Below are 20,930 nucleotides of genomic sequence, written 5' to 3'. Positions count from 1 at the left end.
GTAGTAGCCACGTATAGGACTGCAGCTGGAGTCCCTGGAAGGTTGGCGAAGCCGCCTTATGGAGAGGAGGAGCCGTCGAGCAGAGGATAGTGAGGAAGGGGGCGAGCGAGCGAGAGAGCTGCCCTGCCTGGAAGCATCGTCGCCCTCGCCCCCTCGTATTCCCCCCCATTTGTGAATCTCACTCAACAAAACATGCAACTACCTATGCACAGCTAAGCAAAGAGAATCAACACCCTTGCAGGCGAGAAAGCCAAAATCAATCAGAGGGAAAGCGGGGTACAGAAGGAAAGCTTACACGCCCAACAAAATTTGAGAGAGAAAGGAGGAAAGAGGAAGAAGGGAAAGAAGGTAAAGCGACACCAGAGAGAGAGAGAGAGAAGGCTTTTGCTATGCTCTCAGGAAAGGGGTGAAATTGTGCCCACATCATGAGTACATCGAGATTCATCAAGTGTGTCACGGTCGGAGAGGGTGCTGTTGGCAAGACCTGTATGCTCATCTCCTACACCAGCAACAGCTTCCCAACTGATTATGTGCCTACTGTGTTTGATAACTTCAGTGCCAATGTAGTGGTAGACGGCAACACAGTCAACCTTGGGCTGTGGGATACCGCAGGTCAAGAGGACTACAACAGGTTGCGCCCTCTCAGCTACAGGGGTGCAGATGTTTTTCTCCTCGCATTTTCACTCATCAGCAAGGCAATCCTTTTCCCAAGTGTTGGGCCATATGAATACTTGCCTTTTGGCCCTTATTCTCCTCCTGGAATCATAGCAGAGACTCAGCTAAGTGCAGGTGCTCAGGTTGGTATTGGAACTGGTATAGCAGCCTTTGCAGCAATCCTTGTGATTATTTGCAGTTATGCTTGCTGCAGAAGTAAAGAGGAGCCGCCTTGTGTTGTGTGTGGGGTTCCTGGAAAAAGCAGCCGCTGTAGAAGATAGGGCAGCCACAAAAGGATCACAGTGGGTGTGAGGGGAATGAAGGCATTAGGTATGCATGGGCAGCTGATGTGCATGGTGCTATAGGGATACTACTCTGGACAGATGAATCAGCCGTCAACAAAGGGAACCATAAGATGGTTGGTTTGGTCATGTATATGAGGTGTCTTTGTTTGCTTTGATTTTATAGTTTGTTTGATGATGAGCCTCTGATGCTCCATGATGGCCATGTATATCTTCATGTGAATACCACAAGGTGACTTTCTGGAATGCAAAGCCATATGAGATGAAACAAGCCATGTTAATGTCAGTTTATTATATGTATCATGTGTCCAATATTGGCTTTGAGGATGCACATGTATAGTTGGGTACTCGATCTTTGATGGTTCTAGCTTTTGCTAGTGATGCCCCTTGAAGTTCAACCACTTACTCTCACAGCCAGAAGCCTCGCGCTTTCCCAGCGACACCGCACACTTCACGACATTCTTTTGGTGAACCCGACGTGAAGCTGCTGGGGTGAGAGTAGAAGGGGAATCATGGGTGATCAACAGGAGCAGCAAGGATTTCGTCCGGACGTCAACACCATGCAGATGTTTCAGGCGTTTGTGCTCTACATGCAACAGCAACAACAGGCAGTCGAAAGAAGGCTGGGTGAAGTGGGAAAACAAAGGTAATGTTATCTGATTTGAATGCTGGATGAAAAACGATATGATATCTGGAATGTATGGATACATGCAAGATGACATACAAATCAAGATGATGCTTGAGGAGAATTAGAGCAAATAGATACACAATCAGGGCTTTCTGAAAGGCAAGTACTTATAATGATGCTATATCTTAGTTGCTTGGAGAACTTCTAAAGCATGACAAGGATGCAAAGGAGGTAAAAATAATGGCAGACAAAGCAAAGAAGGTTATAGGGGCCTATGACACTGATGCATTTCTCGAAAAGAGAGAGCCAGGAGCTTATAGGACTTGTAGTCTTCCATAATAAAACTATTAGGGAAGAAGAAGGATTACAAGGGCTTATGACACTTGTTCACCTCAGGAGAAGGGGGTGGCAAGGAGCTTGTATAGACTTGTAGTTCTCTCTTAGAACTGTAGAATGGCAACAAGGGCTTGTGACACTCATCCTTCTCGACAGCTGAGGAAGGAGAGGAGCTTGCAATGACTTGATCCATTCTTGCCACTTCAAGGGCTTACGACACTCGACCTTTCTGATAGCTGAGGAAGGTGAGGAGCTTGTATTGACTTGAGGTCTTCCCTACAAGTTGCAAAACAGATAGAATGCTCAAGAACTCATGAATGCCGGAAAGGTGGACACTTCTTTGTATTCTGATTGTCAGGATATCTGAAAGAAACTCTTTGAAAAGCAGAGCTAAATGTATGCAATGATGATCTGAATGAATGGTTTGACATAGAGGAAGCCCAAAACATCAGAAAGATATGGATTTCCCAAGCGTCATCCTGATTAAATGGAATGCCAATGCAGAATGCTGTAGAATTGAATGTTCATGGGACCTTAGGTAAGGGCCAAGAAATACACAGTGAGATTGTGCAAAAGGGATTGGAAAGAGGTCTTTCTGTTGGCAACAGTTTGGTTGGCATGTACACCAAATTTGGTTTGATTTCAGAGGTAGAAGAAGTCTTTGGCAAGATGTTGATTCGGGATGTTGTTGCATGGACTGCACTTATTGCTGGGTATGCTGAGCATGGGCATGGTGAGAAAGTACTGAGTTGTTTGGGAGAGATGCAGCTTGAGGATATGTCTCCAGATCCCGTCACCTTAGTTTGTGGCCTGAAAGCTTGTGCCTGCATTGCATCGATACACAAGGGGCAGGGGATGCATGCTCATATTGTTAAGAAGGGATTTGAGGGTGATTCTTTCATTGGAAATTCTTTGGTGGATATGTACTCAAAATGTGGCTCACTTGTAGAAGCACAGGAGGTCTTCAACAGGCTATCGATTCGGACTTCAGTCTCGTGGAATGCACTGATCACATGATATGTTGACCACCAGTTCAGTCAAAAAGCATTGGCCTGTTTTCAACAGATGCAAGCAGAGGGTTTTTGTCCAGACACTGCTACATGTCTTTGCATCTTGAAAGCTTGCGGCAGTTTGGCAGCCATAAAGGATGGCTGTGAAATCCATATTGAGATCTGCATGAAGGGATGGGAAAGAGATCTTTTTGTGGGCAGTGCTTTGGTAGATATGTATGCAAAGTGTGGCTGGCTGGCTGAAGCACATAAAGTGCTTGATGAGCTTCCGGCTCGAAATACAATTTCATGAAATGCTTTAATTGCAGGATATGCTGAACATGGGCTTGGTAAGGAAGCATTAAGCTGTGTTCAGCAAATGCAACTTGATGGTGTCCCTCCAGATGCTGTTACATATACGTTCAGCTTAAAAGCTTGTGGCAGCGTGGAAGATGCACGGAGAGTGTTTGTTCAAATGCAAAAACAAGATGCCATCTTCTGGAATACAATGATTGCTGTCTATATTGAGCATGGGTTCATTGTAGATGCTTTGGAGCTTTACTGTAGCACTCTATCTGCATGTGCTGATGAGGGGGCTCTAGCAGAAGGCAAGAGATTTCATGCTCTCCTCTCAGCGCGTGAATTTGATTCAGATACCGTGGTGGGGAATGCCCTTGTCAATATGTACGAAAAATGTGGCAATCTGGAGGGCTCATGGAGAATGTTCTGCAGTTTACGTGATCGTGATGTTGTTTCATGGAATGTCATCATTGCAGCCTATGCCCAGCATGGCAAAGATAGTAGCAGTCTCCAAATCTTTGAGCAAATGCAGCAAGAGGGAGTACTGCCGAACAGTATCACACTCGTCAGCATTTTTGAGATATGTGGCAGCCAGGCTGTTCAAGGTAACGGTGAGTGATTGCATGCTAGTATTTTTGGCAGAGGACTTTATTTAGATATTGCTGTGGGAAATGCCCTTGTGAACATGTACGAAAACTGGGGCAGGCTAAAACATGCTCAAAGTATACTTGATAAAATGCCTAAAAGAGACAGGACCACCTATATAAACTTTCTTTTGGCATGTGCAAGCAAAGGATCACTTGAGGAAGGCCAGGAGCTGCATGCCCATATTGTTGCTGTTGGGTTTGACTATATGCTTGCAGTGGTGACAGCTATTGTTACCATGTACGGCAAGTGTGCAAGTGTGGAGGATGCATGGGTGTCGTTTGTTAAACTGTCAGAGTGAGATGTGGTCTTATGGACTACCCTGAGCGTAAGGCACCAGCCTATATAGCAACTTGGTGGCACATACCGGAGGATGTGCAGGTTTAGAGGGGGTCGATGTCGTGCTGTGGCACGTCTATGCAGTGAAAGCATGTTCATGGCACAACTTATGTGGAATCTGGGTTTGTTGCAGGCCTGTCCGGAACGTGGTTGGCTGCAGATGATATCAGCTACTTGGCATCGAATGTGTCGGCGCGCGTCAAAGAAAGAACGGGCACTTGAAGCTTTATTGAAGTGTGTATGGAAGGAAGGGCAGAAAAAAGTAATGAAGGGCCATATACCTTGGACTTGGTGTGAAAGGAAATAATATAGTGGCCATTTTTCAAATAAATAAAATAAATAAAACAATGAAAAACGTGGCCAACGAGGTAGTAGCCACGTATAGGACTGCAGCTGGAGTCCCTGGAAGGTTGGCGAAGCCACCTTATGGAGAGGAGGAGCCGTCGAGCAGAGGATAGTGAGGAAGGGGGCGAGCGAGCGAGAGAGCTGCCCTGCCTGGAAGCATCGTCGCCCTCGCCCCCTCGTATTCCCCCCCATTTGTGAATCTCACTCAACAAAACATGCAACTACCTATGCACAGCTAAGCAAAGAGAATCAACACCCTTGCAGGCGAGAAAGCCAAAATCAATCAGAGGGAAAGCGGGGTACAAAAGGAAAGCTTACACGCCCAACAAAATTTGAGAGAGAAAGGAGGAAAGAGGAAGAAGGGAAAGAAGGTAAAGCGACACCAGAGAGAGAGAGAGAGAAGGCTTTTGCTATGCTCTCAGGAAAGGGGTGAAATTGTGCCCACATCATGAGTACATCGAGATTCATCAAGTGTGTCACGGTCGGAGAGGGTGCTGTTGGCAAGACCTGTATGCTCATCTCCTACACCAGCAACAGCTTCCCAACTGATTATGTGCCTACTGTGTTTGATAACTTCAGTGCCAATGTAGTGGTAGACGGCAACACAGTCAACCTTGGGCTGTGGGATACCGCAGGTCAAGAGGACTACAACAGGTTGCGCCCTCTCAGCTACAGGGGTGCAGATGTTTTTCTCCTCGCATTTTCACTCATCAGCAAGGCAATCCTTTTCCCAAGTGTTGGGCCATATGAATACTTGCCTTTTGGCCCTTATTCTCCTCCTGGAATCATAGCAGAGACTCAGCTAAGTGCAGGTGCTCAGGTTGGTATTGGAACTGGTATAGCAGCCTTTGCAGCAATCCTTGTGATTATTTGCAGTTATGCTTGCTGCAGAAGTAAAGAGGAGCCGCCTTGTGTTGTGTGTGGGGTTCCTGGAAAAAGCAGCCGCTGTAGAAGACAGGGCAGCCACAAAAGGATCACAGTGGGTGTGAGGGGAATGAAGGCATTAGGTATGCATGGGCAGCTGATGTGCATGGTGCTATAGGGATACTACTCTGGACAGAGGAATCAGCCGTCAACAAAGGGAACCATAAGATGGTTGGTTTGGTCATGTATATGAGGTGTCTTTGTTTGCTTTGATTTTATAGTTTGTTTGATGATGAGCCTCTGATGCTCCATGATGGCCATGTATATCTTCATGTGAATACCACAAGGTGACTTTCTGGAATGCAAAGCCATATGAGATGAAACAAGCCATGTTAATGTCAGTTTATTATATGTATCATGTGTCCAATATTGGCTTTGAGGATGCACATGTATAGTTGGGTACTCGATCTTTGATGGTTCTAGCTTTTGCTAGTGATGCCCCTTGAAGTTCAACCACTTACTCTCACAGCCAGAAGCCTCGCGCTTTCCCAGCGACACCGCACACTTCACGACAACGCGAGTGGAAGGAGGCAAAGAAACGAGCAGAGGGTGGCGTGAAGAGCAGGCAGCATGTGGAGGCACGACGGATCCAGATGGAGACCGTTGGATCTTAGCATTTCGGATCTGGCGGCGTCGAGTCATGGGAGGCAGAGTTCGTAAGTATCCTGTCACTTTATTTGATTGTTTACTTAATTCATTGATTCTATGAATTGTTTTAATCTTACAAATTGTGTTGATTATGATACAGCGACGGGTTACGGGGAGGAAGCCCACAACCCACGATACTGCGTATGCTCGCCGGCATAGCAGACGTGACACGTGGGCCATCTTCAGAGCCGAGGGACGTATTACGGACGCGCAGTTTGAGTTGGCCATGAGACCATACGGTCGACAGGTACTTGAAAATTCGTAACGAATGGTTTTGGTTTATTGAATTGCATATATATATATATATATATACTTATATACTATATATTACTTGAACAGGCACAAGCTGCTGATGATCCACCGGCCGCCGCTGCAGAGGGTGGACGTGAGCACTACTCCTCGGACATTCCGACCGATGCGAGCTCATCTGAGCATGGGGGGAGCACCGAGTCATCATCTGGGTCTGAGTAGTACTCAGATTTGTAGTATCACATTCCATATTTAGGATGTGATTGTATATATTTTTTTGTAAACTCAAGCCATGGGCTACTTCGAGATATGGACTCCCTTGTATACATGTATGAAATTTTGATAGTAATATTGAATTGATTGATCGATAGTATTACATTCATGGCTGTCTTGAATCGTGTAATGACAATGTATGCATTCATGTCGTTCTTGTCTTAATCTCCCTCGTGCATATGTTCTTCGTGGATGGTCTAATGCACCAAAAACCCTAAACCAGAGAGTGCTATTGGGTGCTGGAATGCTGGAACAGTATTCAGGCACCAAATAGCACTCTCTGGATTTTTTTTTTTGCTCTCTGTTCGCGTGTATAAACGCGTCAAAACTGCTAAAACTTGCGTGTATCTGCGCGGATACTCTGGAAATTACGCGTGTATTAACGCGTATAAACTGGCAATAACGCGTGTATAAGCGCATCTAAATAAAAGAAACGCGTGTAAAGACGCAAGTAAAAACGCGTCTATACATTGGAACTGAACAGGATGCGGCTATACACCCGTGTATAACCGCGTCTAATATAATAAGAAGCGTGTATACTGGCGTGTATTAACGCGTCTGTGAAAAAAACGCGGCTACACACCCGTGTATACGCGCGTCTGAGAGGTACTTTACACGCGGTTTTACACGCATGTCTCTGGCCGCGATTATACACGCGCTGATACACGGGCCCGCTACTTTTTTTCACAAGTCATTTTTAGCGGCTAAGAGCGCGGGTATGAGCCCAATCCCTTGTAGTGATATAAAAGAGCCATGGACTCATCCATTGAGGACCAGCAAGGTCAATCAACCAGATCATGCCCTGTTGAAAAACAGGTAGAGGGAGAGGAGACACACACACAGGAGCAAACCCTAATATATATTGCAAACCCTAACCATAGAGAGAAGCCATCTCCCTTCTCACACAATGCATAAAGCCATAATTTATAATACACAATACACACTATGTGTTATGTCCACACACAGCTAACCCTAGCTAATGTCCACACAATATGACCAATTGGACGCGGTCATTTATGCCTCACACATGTTGGTACCTGACATGCCAGCACACGCTGACATCGAGCTTGAATCTCAACAGCCCCTCTCAAGCTCATGATGTACTGCCATAGATGAAGATGTAGATGAGCAACTGGCACACGCTGACATCGAGCTTGAATCTCAACAGCCCCTCTCAAGCTTATGATGTACTACCATAGATGAAGATATAGATGAGCTTGGGCTATCAAAGCTCTCAACACTCCCCCTCAAGCTCATCCCACGTACTGCCAACATAGTACGGAAGTACTCATGCTATCAAAGCTCTCAACACTCCCCCTCAAGCTCATCCCACATACTCCTAACATATACTCCTAACATAGTACGGAAGTACTCAAACTTCTCCATGCTAAATGGCTTTGTAAAGATGTCAGCCACCTGCTCTTCAGTCTTCACATATTGCACTGTACCATCCAAAACTTTCTCTCTGAAAAAATGAAAGTGGACCTCTATGTGTTTGGTCCGCGTATGAAAAACTGGATTCTTGGCCAACTGTATGCTGCTCATGTTGTCACAATAAATGACAACCTTGCCATCAATAGGCTCACCCAAATCAGCCAAGAGACTCTTTAACCTTACTCCTTCACATGTAACAATGGTTGCACCCCTGTATTCAGCCTCTGGATAAAGCAATAGCAGGTTGCTTCTTGCTGCTCCAACTCACCAGCACTTCCAAATGTAAAGGCATAACCACTAGTAGACCTCCTGTCATACGAGCTACGTGCCCAATCTGCGTCTGTGTAGCCATGTTTATCCAAGCCTTTACCATGCTCATAAAGAAGACCATAATGTGCAGTGGTCTTTACATATAGCATAATGCGTCTCACTACATCCAAATGAGGTTTTCTGGGGCTCTCCATAAATTGGCTTACTAGCCCCACAGCATAATTGAGATCCGGGCGTGTGATAGTCATGTAAATAAGGCTTCTAACCATCTTTCTATACATAGATGGATCATCCAACTCTTCACCAAAATCAGCCCACAACTTCACATTCTGCTCCAAAGGTGTACTCATTGGCTTACACCTTGTCATCCCATATTTTGCCAATATATCCAATGCATACATGTTCCTGCATGGTCTTTGATCACTTCAATCCCAAGAAAATATCTCAATTCACCCGTCTTTCATGTCAAATTGTCCACTCAATGCCTTCTTGACATGCATAACATCTGTAGCATGATCTCCTGTCAAGTCATCCACATAGATGACAAGTAAGACAATCCCATGATCTGTTTTCTTCACATAGAGTGAAGAATCTGCTGAAGAAACCAGAAATCCAAGAAGGGAGATAAGATATCGGCTTATCTTATCACTCTAAGCACGAGGTGCTTACTTCAAACCATGTAATGCTTTCTTTAATCTGCATACATGAGTGGGATACCTCCGGTGTACATATCCTTCTGGTTGTGCCATATAAACTTCCTCTTGTAGATCACCATTTAGAAACCATATAATGCTTTCTTTAATCTGCATACATGAGTGGGATACGTCGGGTGTACATATCCTTCTGGTTGTGCCATATAAACTTCTTCTTGTAGATCACCATTTAGAAACCATACAATGCTTTCTTCAATCTGCATACATAAGTGGGATACCTCGGGTCTACATATCCTTCTGGCTGTGCCATATAAACTTCCTCTTGTAGATCACCATTTAGAAATGCATTTTTCACATCCATTTGATGCATTTCCCAACCATTTGCTGCACCCATAGCAATGACTGCTCACTATTCCCATCTTTGCAACTGGACTAAATGTTTCATCATAGTCCAAGCCTTGGGTTTGTGCATAACCCTTAGGTACCAATCTCGCTTTATGACGTTTAATGGAACCATTTGACTTGCATTTCACCTTGTAAACCCATTTGCAACCAATGACATTTTTGCCTTGTGGTAAGGCAACCAAATCCCATGTTTCATTGTGAACCAATGCATCCATCTCAACATCCATTGCCTTCTCCCATACATGCTTCCCAATAGCTTCTGTATAGCATGTAAGTTCCACATGCTTCACAAAAGAGGTCATATATGCGTAATGCATAGCAAAATCACGATATGTCAAATTGTCAACTGGATACCTAACCCTTTGGGATCTCCGCAATGCATGCGGATCACTCTGAACACCTATCACTCTAGCATGTGGAGGCACCTATCTATCTTGCCTTGCACCAGGTGTGCGTAAAACTGTTATGCCAAGTTTCTCATCCAAACTCTCTGAACTTGACGACTCATAACCTATAATGCCAATTCCTTCAACCTTCTTTTTCCCTTTATCCACAGCACTACTCCCAGTGCTCACACTCTCATGTCTCAAGCGTCTTGACCATGGACGTATAGTGCTACTCTCAGACTCTGCTGGCCGAGACATAGAAATAGAACTTGCTTGTGGCAAGTTCACATGCACATCAGTATCAAGGGAATCAATGACACCCTCATCCTTTGCTTTGTACCAACTAGCAAGTTCATCAAACACCACATCTTGTGAGATAACCACTTACCTAGTTTATGGATTGTAACATTTATATGCCTTACGATCCTGTGGCATATCCAACAAACACACACTTCTCTGCCTTAGGATCCAACTTTCTCCTTCTCTCGTCAAGCACATGTACATAAGCTATGCAACCAAACACTTTGAGGTGTCGAATGTCTGGCCTAAAACCTGTAAGCCGCATCTCTGGCATACTTCCATGTATAGCTGCTGTGGGTGTCTTATTAAGTACATACACAGTGGTGGCACACGCTTCTGCCCAATAATAATCCATACTCTTTTCATTGAGCATTGCCCTAGCCACATCACAAATGACTCTATTCTTCCTCTCAGCAACACCATTTTGTTGAGGTGTATACTTGCAAGTTAATTGCCTTCTTATGCCGTGCTTTCTCAAGAAATGCTTGAAAGCATGTGAGGTGTATTCACCACCTCCATGTGTCCTCAAACATTTTATCCAAGAGCCATATTGCTTCTCTACAAAAGCTTTGAAGTCCATAAACTTTCCCAACACTTCACCACCTCCATCTGTCCTCAAACATTTTATCCAAGAGCCATATTGCTTCTCTACAAAAGCTTTGAAGTCCATAAACTTTCCCAACACTTCACTTTTCTCTCTGAGAAAGAAAATCCAAGTCATTCTGCTGAAATCATCAATGAATGTCACATAATACAAACTGCCTTTAATGGATGGGTTTTGTGTAGGACCCCATACATCGCTATGAAATATCTCAAGTGGCCTGCTACTCATGTTGCCTTCTCTAGGAAACGGCAACCTCGCCTGCTTTCCAAACTGACAGGCATCACAAACATGCATATTCCCATCATATTTGAATCTAGGCAGCCCACTAACAATGCCTCTTGCTTGCATGTTCTTTAACCTTTGTATGTTCACATGTCCAATCCTTTTATGCCGCATGTCAATGTCTTGTACCACATTTCGGCTTTTAGAGAACATGGATGATTTCAACTCAGGAATCCTAGCATCCAGCTTAAATAACCTGCCTTCTTTCTTACCTTTGGCAATGACTCTACATAGATTTTTTAAATCCTGAACGAAGCAACCATGCTCGTTGTTGAAACGAACCTGTAAACGCTGTTCCACCATTTGACCAACTGAGGCCTAATAGAAGGCACATACAAGACATCTGCCATAGATTTTGTTTCACCATTGTGCATAACCAATGGTACACTTCCAACATGTGTAATGACATGTTGGGTATCATCTCCTGTCTTCACATAGCCTTTCACATCCATAGGCTTCATATGCTCCAACCATTCGCCATGACAAGTTATATGGTTTGATGCTCCAGAGTCCATATACCAAGTGTCATCACTTTCAGCATTTGTCATCATAGATCCCACAACATGTTTCATGGCAAACAAGTGATTTGTGCTGCCATCATTACTGCTTGATTTGTGCTGCCATCATTACTACTTGATGCATAATTTCCACCACTTGCATAATTTCCACCATGTCTTTCATAATGTCCACCATGTTGTGCTCTACCCCCTTTCAAATCATTTTGTTTGTGGAAACAATCACGTGCCATAAGACCAAATTTTCCACAGTAATGGCATTCCACATTTTGCATAGATGTTTGTTGGCCTTGCCAACATCCTCTACCATGAGGATTACCTCTGCCTCTCTGAGGTGTATATCCACGACCACCTCTAGCACCATATGTAGGCTGAAAATTCTGTTGTGGTGACATGTCCTACCATCCACGACCATTACCACGACCATGTGATGCAAATATCCCCCTACCTCTAAATCCCCTTTGTGAATAGAAAGCCTGATTTCTGCCATTATCATCATGGCTAGTAGATGCATCATGAAAAGAGTCACTGAGTTTGATTTCCTCAACAAGCAAGAGTGAAACCAACTCATCAAAATCTGGTAAACCTATACTCCGAATCGAGATGGATGTATCAAAAGACTTATACTCCTTGCCAAGACCACGCAAGGTAATGTCTACCAAATCATCATCAGGCATGGGGCCATTGATTGTTGCCAATGCATCTGCATACTTCTTTATCTCTTGTACATAATCATGGATGCTCCTTCCTTTCCGTTTCACAATATGAATGTGTTGTCTCAATTGAGACTTGCGAAGCACTAGTGTCTGTGTCTCAATATGAATGTGTTGTCTCAATTGAGACTTGCGAAGCACTAGTGTCTGTGTCAAACAGCTTTACCAATGTATCCCATGCATCCTTGGGATTCTCAGCATCATGTATATGTATGAGTATAGCATCCGAGATACATATAGACAGGCAATGCAAAACTTTGTATGCTCTTTCTGACCATTGCTTATGAGCTATAACTTGTTGCTGTGTAGGTTGTCGGGGTAGTTTCGGCTCTGGCTCCGCACCTGTAACAAGGTTCCAAGAACCTTTTCCCTCCTTCAGAAAGCTTTTAATCTTGTACTTCCATGCCTGGAAGTTCTTCCTATCCCGCTTTTCACCCACAATTTGTACTGGGTTGTCTGACATATTTTCTCAATGCAAATGCACCTTATGCACACGTCCAAATCTGTAAACGAGCCTTCCTCAGCTCAACCGCACTCTAATAAGTGTTCCATATACTCCAAAGTACTCAACAAACTTCACTTTTGATGTAGAAAATCAAACTGATTGCATCCAAAATGAACTGGCATACGCAGTCCAAGGTACCCTGTTTTGGCGCGCTTTCCAAGGCTTTAAATTGCAATGTAGTGGTTCAATCAAGTGTGGATAACTTGCATTGACACCTAAACAAGCTCAATGTTGCATATCAACACCAACCAAGGTGCGTACATACCAAATTTGTCAAACCCCCTTCTCTGTTTTGAGAAAAACCAGTAAAACCAGAAAAGACCAGTAGTAAAATGGCTCTAATTCCTTTGATTCTTGTCCAAATTGAGAAACTAGCCATTTATTAGCTTAGCATTATAGTCTACTAACTCCATAAAAAAGGAATTAGACCAATTGTTTAAGATGAGAGAGTAATTAGCCGATTAATCACCCTCTGTATCACTAATCACAGTAGACAGTCTGTTTAATCAGCTCATTTCCAGCTCCATAATGCATAATTGCTTCAACCAATCATATAGCTTCCTTCTCAATGTATGTACCACACAATTGCTAAGTCAATTTTGAAATTTATCAAACACAAGACTTGATTTGTGGCCTCCACTTAGCAAAAATATGAAAAACTGCTCTGTTCCTGCATATCTGGCTGCGCCGCCTGCTCCTGAGGGGATTTGGGATGATTGTAGTGTCTATTGAGAGCATATATAGTTGCCTAACACTCCAAGGCATGCGCACAATCCATCAATTGACTGATTTTTGCAAAAACCTAGCTTTAATTTCATAAAAAATGGACCTCTTTTCTCTGTTTTGTGAGAGCTTCAAAAACAGTAATTTTTCAATCCTTCAAATGCATCATACTTGCTCCAAATTCATTGTAGGGCTTGCACATGAGTTGACAATACATTCCCATTTGCCAAATACATGATTCTTTGTAAGATTTGAATCCATTTGCCTCATACATTCACCACACTCAAGCTTCAATGGAGAGCTTGCAAAAACCAAAATTTTCTTTTGCTTTTGGCAACCCTAATTTGCCTTGTTTGTGCTTGAATCACCAGCAATCCGCTCAAGGATGTTTAATAGTCCTTACCCGGTAGGCCAAGCTCTCAGATATGATAGAAATCGGCGTGCTCCAAGCTTCAGAGCATCAATGGCAAGCTTCACAGCTGTTTTTCACAGCTTCTTCTCCCTCTTCTCTCACTCACTCATAAACCCTAATAGAGAGCACCAGGCTCTAATACCATGTTGAAAAACAGGTAGAGGGAGAGGAGACACACACAGGAGCAAACCCTAATGTATATTGCAAACCCTAACCATAGAGAGAAGCCATCTCCCTTCTCACACAATGCATAAAGCCATAATTCATAATACACAACACACACTATGTGTTATGTCCACACACAGCTAACCCTAGCTAATGTCCACACACTATGACCAGCTGGACGCGGTCATTTATGTCTCACACATGTTGCTACCTAACATGCCAGCACATAATGCAGCTGGCACACGCTCACATCGAGCTTGAATCTCAACATGCCCGAATTGAGAAAACAACTCTAACTCCTTGTTCCAATATCTTCCTCCACGCACGCGTGGGTATCTTCGACAACCTAGAGCCCGAGCACCGTATGGTCAGCACCCTCTAGGATCCTTCGCAGGTCACCTAGCGCTTAACTCATAGGCCGCTTCCTTGGTTCCTCATCCACCGTACAACCGGAAGCTCACCATTTAAATCAAACCAAGGTTGGTTAAGACCTCGGTACTGTGCTATGCGAGACTTCCTCCGTTGACACTCTGTCAGCTGTTGCAACTTTATCACTTAGGTCTCCATGACTTTATTCTCACAAGATGGTCAAAATGCTTCCCCAGCATTCTTGACATAAAACAGTCATTTAAAAAAGGTCATAAATACAGTTTCTATAACGAACTCTCGTCTTTCCACATTGTTCCACATCAATCCACATTACTTGATCCAAGTCCAATCATATGTATTCCCATCGTCCTCCATCCAATCACATCATTTTTCATCTCATCACATCTTTCCACATTTATACTCATCACATCTCTCATCCACTCGCATCTACCCATATCCACATCTCATCACATCACATTCATTCACATCTCATCCATTCATATCTACCCTGATCCAAATCACATCACATCCATTCACATCTCATCCATTCATATCTACCCTGATCCAAATCACATCACATCCATTTCACCTCACATCTCATTCATTCACATCTATCCTGATTCACATCCCATCACATCTCATCCATTCACATCACATCACATCTCATTCATTCACATCTATCCCGATTCACATCACATCACATCCATTCACATCACATATCATGCATTCACATCTATCCCAATTTACATCATATCACATCACATCTCACCCATTCACATCACATATCATGAATTCACATCTATCCCAATTTACATCATATCACATCACATCTCACCCATTCACACTTATCCCGACTCACATCACATCACATCCATTCACATTCATTGTATCCCCATTCCATCAAATACATTCTATCCACCTTACATCACGTCCACATCTATCCACATCATATCTCATTCATTCCATCCACTTTACATCAAATCCACATCATATCTCATTCATACACATCCCATCTCATTCATCCACATCCATCTAATCATTCACATACATGACTATCCACATGTATCCATACATTCACATCTATCACTTCACATCCACATATATTCACATCACATTCTTTCACATACACATCCACATGCATTTACTTTCCATCTCACCCTTTCACGTATCCTCTCATCTCATTGTCATCTCATCATTCACATCCACATCCATTTACTTCACATCTCATCCACATTCATTTTCATCACACCACATCCCATTCACATCCCATTCACATCTTATCACATCCATTCACATTTATTCGCATCCCATTTTCATTCTTATCACATCTATTCACATCCTATCACATCCCATTTACATCTTATCACATCTATTCACATCCTATCACATCCCATTTACATCTTATCACATCCATTCACATCCTATCGCATCCCATTTACATCTTTTCACATCCTATTCCCATTTAGTAACTTTTTCTACTTCGATACCGATAATGGGACTTTTTCTAAATTTCTGCCAATTGTTTGGCTTAGATAAAGGTTCTTTTTCTTGATGACTATTTTCATATTTTTTTTCAATTTCTCAAATGAATTATATTCAATATTCCTCTTTTGAATAAAAGAATTCATGGGGTTTACAAAAATCAATTCTACCCATATTTCCACTTTTGATAAATATTCATAAATTGAATTATAATAAAAATTTCTCTTTTTTCCATTTAATTTCTTGGATCTCAATTATCATGGGAATTCCTCTTTTTATATTTGATTGCTTAAAATCTAAATGTCATGGGAATTCCTCTTTTATCATCAAATAAATTTATCTTAAATTTCTCTTTTCTTTAATATAAATATTCAATATTCCAAATATACCAAGAATTTCTCTTTTTCCATTTAAATGATTGAATTCCGAATATGATGGAAATTCCTCTTTCATAATTTAAATTTATACATGCATAAAAAAAATAACTAAAATTTCTCTTAAAAATTAAATAAAAATATCCATTACTCCTAATATGACAAGAATTTCACTTTTTCCATTTAAATGATTGAATTCCAAATATGATGGGAATTCCTTTTATATCATTTAAATGATTCTCCTGGTCTAACAATCAAAAAGGTTCCTATCACAGAGCTGCTAGATTGGACAGACTTTATGCCTCGGGTAGCCTGATTGATATGTGCTTAAAGATCAATTGCACCACTGATCCCTCCCTGACCATCTCTGATCACCTCCCTCTGATTTGCAAGCTGTCTTTAGGCCAGGCCAAAGGTAGGGCTGGTTGGCCTCATCTTGACCCCTCACTCTTCCGTCTCCCGTGTATCCAACAAATGATTAAAGGCTCCATCACTGAGGCCTTCAGTCATTTCTCCTCCCCCTCCAAGGGATGGGAATGTCTTGTCAATAAGGTTCATTCTATCTGCAAGGAGCATAAGCTTAAAGTTTGTACGATTCGGCTGAATCGAAGAGTCCAGATTAGGAACCAGATCCAGGACTTATATCTTTCTAAAAAAGGGGTTTTAGATCAATCTTTGATCGAGCTTAAGAATAAACTCAGACTTGAGGAGTTGTTGGCAGCTAAGGCCACAAGATTGTGGTACAGAGAGGTGTAGGCTGGAAAAATTGACACACCTCACCCTAAGATGTTTGCTCTCCTCAAAAGGAAAAAAGTTAGGGATCTTATTCCTATGGTCAAGAAGCCCAATGGTCATTCAGCTGCCGATGATGTGGAAAACTTGTAGGTCATCAAGGAGCACTTTTCTAACTTGTTCTCCACAGCCCAGCCTCCCTCTCAGGAAGTTACTGCTGCTAGGGCCAAGATTGCTCTCATTAGGAAAAAGGTGGTAAACCCCACTTTAGCTCTCAAGCTTGACGCCCCCTTCTCTGAGAAGGAGGTCAAGGAGGCTATCTCTTATGTCAAAAAGAGGAAATCTCCGGGTGAAGATGGGATACCTAATGAATTCTTTCTTGCTTTTAAAGATGAGCTGACCCCTCACATCCTAAACATCTGGAGGGAAGCCATGAAGAAAGGAGGTTTGGCTGAAAGGACCAATATGGGGGTCATCAAACTGATCCACAAAAAAGATGAGAAAGAAGATCTTGGAAACTGGAGACCCATAACATGTCTCTCTTCCCTCTACAAAGTTTTTGCTCATATCCTCACTAGTAGAATCAACCCCTATATGGATGAATGGATCCTCAAAGAACAAAAGGGTTTCATTAGGGGTAGGTATATTCTTGATGCTATCATTAGCCTTTGGGAGGGCATGGAGCATGCTGAAAACTCTGGGCAGAACTACATCTTCCTCAAAATAGATTTTGATAAAGCCTATGATAGAATTGATTGGTCCTTCCTCTTCCAATCCCTTCAAGATATTGGCCTCAAACAGGAAGTTCATTAAGTATGTCCAAACTTTACTGGGTAATGCGTCCTCCAAGGTTGCAGTGAATGGGTCTCTCACTGAAGCCTTTCCTCTTAGGAAATCTATTAGGCAAGGTTGTCCCCTCTCCCCCCTTCTTTTTGCCATTGTTGCGGATGCCCTGGGTTGGTTGGTTGGTTAACAAGGAATTAGCCAGCAACAATATCAAGGGTATTGAGGTTCCCAACAGGTCTAACCCTTTATGCCTTCAACTTTTTACTGATGACACTAATGTGCTTCTTCGGAATGAAGTGCAGACTGCAGCCCACTTCATGTCCTGCCTTGAAACCTTCTGCCTGGCCAGTGGCTCTCAAATAAACCACTCCAAGACCAGCTTCAGAGTGTTCGAAGGAGGGCCCCCTCCTTCGATCCTTGCCGCTGGCTGTAAGATTATCCCTGAGGGTGTTGTTTTCAGGTTGCTTGGTATCCCCATGGGCTTTAACATCTCTGCTAAACAAAGGTGGGACTATGTGCTTAATAAACTTAAGATTCAGGTCAAGAAATGGAGCCACATTAACACCGGGGTTGCCTCCCGAGCCTTTGTCCTCAATCACTTCATCATCCCCTCCGTCGTTTACTTCCTGGCCTGTTGGAGGCCCTGAGAGACCCAACTCCAATCCCTTAACTCTATCATGGGTAATTATCTGTGGGGGGGGTCCCTTGACACGAAGAGGATCAGCAAAGTTGCTTTTAAGGTTTGTTGCTTAGATAAAGAGCAGGGGGGTCTTGGCATTATCAATATTGGGTTGCTGGCTGAGAAGCTCGTGGCTAAATGGGTGCAAAGGGCCATCTTTTCAAATGATGTTTGGGCTGACTTGATCAAAAGGGATGTTGGAAAATTTTGGCTCAAAGGTAAGAGATCTTGGAAGGGGTTCTTGCTTAATGAAGTGCTGTTTTCAAAGGCCCATCTCTCCCCAATAGGTAGCAAACTTTGCTGCAGGATGTGGGATTCTTGGATGAACTATAAAAAGCTCTTTTGCTTCCAAACTTATACTAAGAGAGGGAGGTATGCCTATGCTGCAGATTCTGTCTGGTTTGGTCATCTTGTAGCTCCGATTTCCAATGATCAGTACACTCAAGCTAGTACATCAGCTGCAGCATAGAGGGGTTCCTATGGAGGTTGATCGTTGGCAGGACCTACCATGGAGAAAATGGAGGAAGTTTCACGGATCCGCGCATTGCAAAAGAAAGGAAAGCATGCTTCAAGGTCTGGCCCACGAATGTCAAAGAAGGCTTCAACACTCTGATTTCTACATTCAGGCATTGGAAAGCTTCCAAGGGGTTCCTTAATCCCTCCCGGGCTCAGTCTGCTGTTCATGATGTTTTATCAGCCCCCCTCAATGAATAAAAGCCAGTCTAACTTCTTCTGGGCCTTTCTGGCCGCACTGCCGAGTTTATCAGGATGTTCATAAAGTCGTGTTGCTTCAACCGGCTCATCAAATCCTGTTTCGGTCTACTGGTTCAGTTCTGTTTCTAACGTCATAGAAGGTTTAAAGTTTTTCCCTTTTCCTGTAAGGCTTAACAGTCCGCGGTGTCTACCCACAATGGACCTTCCTCATGGGAACTTGTAACCTTACCTTTTTTTAATATATTCCGCTGTTTTAACAAAAAGTCTCTCAGAGCAGCAAATGTAAGACTCCTTGCCAACGTGTACATAAGACAAACTTTGCGCGCTCAAATGTATCCTGAGCCGGATCGATCAACTCTCAAATAAGCTGCCTCATTTTGGCTTTCATGTGGCGATATACATATATATGCTTGTTGCCTATGCCTTTGCTGCACCGAAATTTCATATCATTTTAGCAACTCTGACTAGTTCGGTTCAATGTATAGAGACATTTTTTGGGCTTTTGCACAATCACACCTTTTAGCCGAATGGACATGCAGCATGTGCGAGGATTATAGTGGTAGGTACTTGATGATGAGCTTTATGTGGACACAAGTTCTTACTAAGAAAAACATTGTGAATCATGTACCCCTTATAGAAAGCCTTCTTAGAAAGTCCCACTAAGAAGCTAAGCTCAGAATTAGTAGGCTCAAAATGGGAATAAGTTCTCAATAAACTCTTGGTAGGTGGAAAGGCATGCTATGTTGTGAGCGAGGGCATTCTTAGGTTGGCAATGGGGACCCATCGATCACATTAGCCCCACTATGAAGCTAAACCTCATTTGTATGGGCCACTTGCCCATTTGAGGGATGGAGAGATTTGGACTTATAGGCCCAAGATGGAAATATGTAGTTGGGTGTAAATCACCTTCACTTGGTGTAACTACAATAGAATGAGGGTGTAGAAGTAAAAATAGCAGCATTTTTATAACTAGAAGGATAGAGAGATGTCGGGCTATTTTTGCTCTACTGCTAAAAATGATGTTATTTTCGTTGCAACGGATTTAGTGCCCAGTAACAAAAATAGCAGCAAAATCGTTGTTTCGCCGATATTTCAGAGCTATTTGCACTGCTTAGCAACAACGAAAGCACTACGTCATAAAAAAGAGTTGGGGCAGACTGGGGAGTCTACACAGGACTCCCTAGTCTGCCCTACCTCTTTTTTAAAAATTAAAATAGTCACAGTTTTATACCACAAACATAAACATAAGAAACACATAGATTGTGAAGAATGCAATTGAGCCCAAATTTTGTTTTATTTCACGAAGTGGGCCTTTGGCCATATATACAAAAAATATATCAAGGAAGAGGTGGCTAACTTGAATCGTCATCGGATTCTAAGTAATCATCATCATCATCTCCGTCGTCCTCTTCACTTTCTTCCACCGTTTCATGCTCATAATCGGGATCCTCCTCTTCCTCTTCCTCTTCCCCTTCATGTAGGCTCATCACAACCGTATCATGACGGTCTTGCACCATTGGGCCCCACGCTACTCGGCCCTGCTCCTATCAAAATCGTGGTCTGCCCCGACTGGCCAAGTGGGGTAGATTGCCTCCATGGCATTGACTAGCCTGATTGTAAGCCCGCCTACATATAAGATTAAAAAATAAGACTTGTAAAATGCATAAAAGGTTAACTTTGTGTATGTGAAATTTTTTGATGGAACCATACATGTGTCTGAGTAAACTGAGACCAAGATTGTTGCCCATATCATTCATATATAATAGATAGCAGATTTGCCACATCTGGGTCTTAT

At 42.9% G+C, this 20,930-nt stretch overlaps 2 protein-coding genes across 2 annotated transcripts; both read left to right on the top strand.

Moving 5' to 3' along the window:
• Nucleotides 1–1,468: 1,468 nt before the first annotated feature.
• On the top strand, nt 1,469–4,155 carry LOC147625997 (pentatricopeptide repeat-containing protein At5g27110-like). Its single transcript, XM_086817771.1, has 6 exons — nt 1,469–1,588; nt 1,774–1,845; nt 2,425–2,880; nt 2,986–3,130; nt 3,239–3,814; nt 4,073–4,155. Exons 1-6 carry the CDS (start codon nt 1,469–1,471, stop codon nt 4,153–4,155), a joined length of 1,452 nt encoding a protein of 483 aa, XP_086673897.1.
• A 508-nt stretch (nt 4,156–4,663) lies between these two features.
• LOC147625996 (uncharacterized) lies at nt 4,664–5,580 on the top strand. The gene has a single exon (XM_086817770.1). It carries the CDS (start codon nt 4,987–4,989, stop codon nt 5,578–5,580), a length of 594 nt encoding a protein of 197 aa, XP_086673896.1. The 5' UTR covers nt 4,664–4,986.
• Nucleotides 5,581–20,930: the final 15,350 nt, after the last annotated feature.

The sequence above is a fragment of the Cibotium barometz genome, chromosome 23 (assembly GCF_041138505.1).
Source record: "Cibotium barometz isolate CiBa-2024 chromosome 23, ASM4113850v1, whole genome shotgun sequence".
In the NCBI taxonomy this organism is placed as follows: Eukaryota; Viridiplantae; Streptophyta; class Polypodiopsida; order Cyatheales; family Cibotiaceae; genus Cibotium; species Cibotium barometz.
The sequence above is the reverse complement of the archived record's forward strand: the minus strand, read 5'-3'. Positions and strand labels throughout refer to the sequence as shown.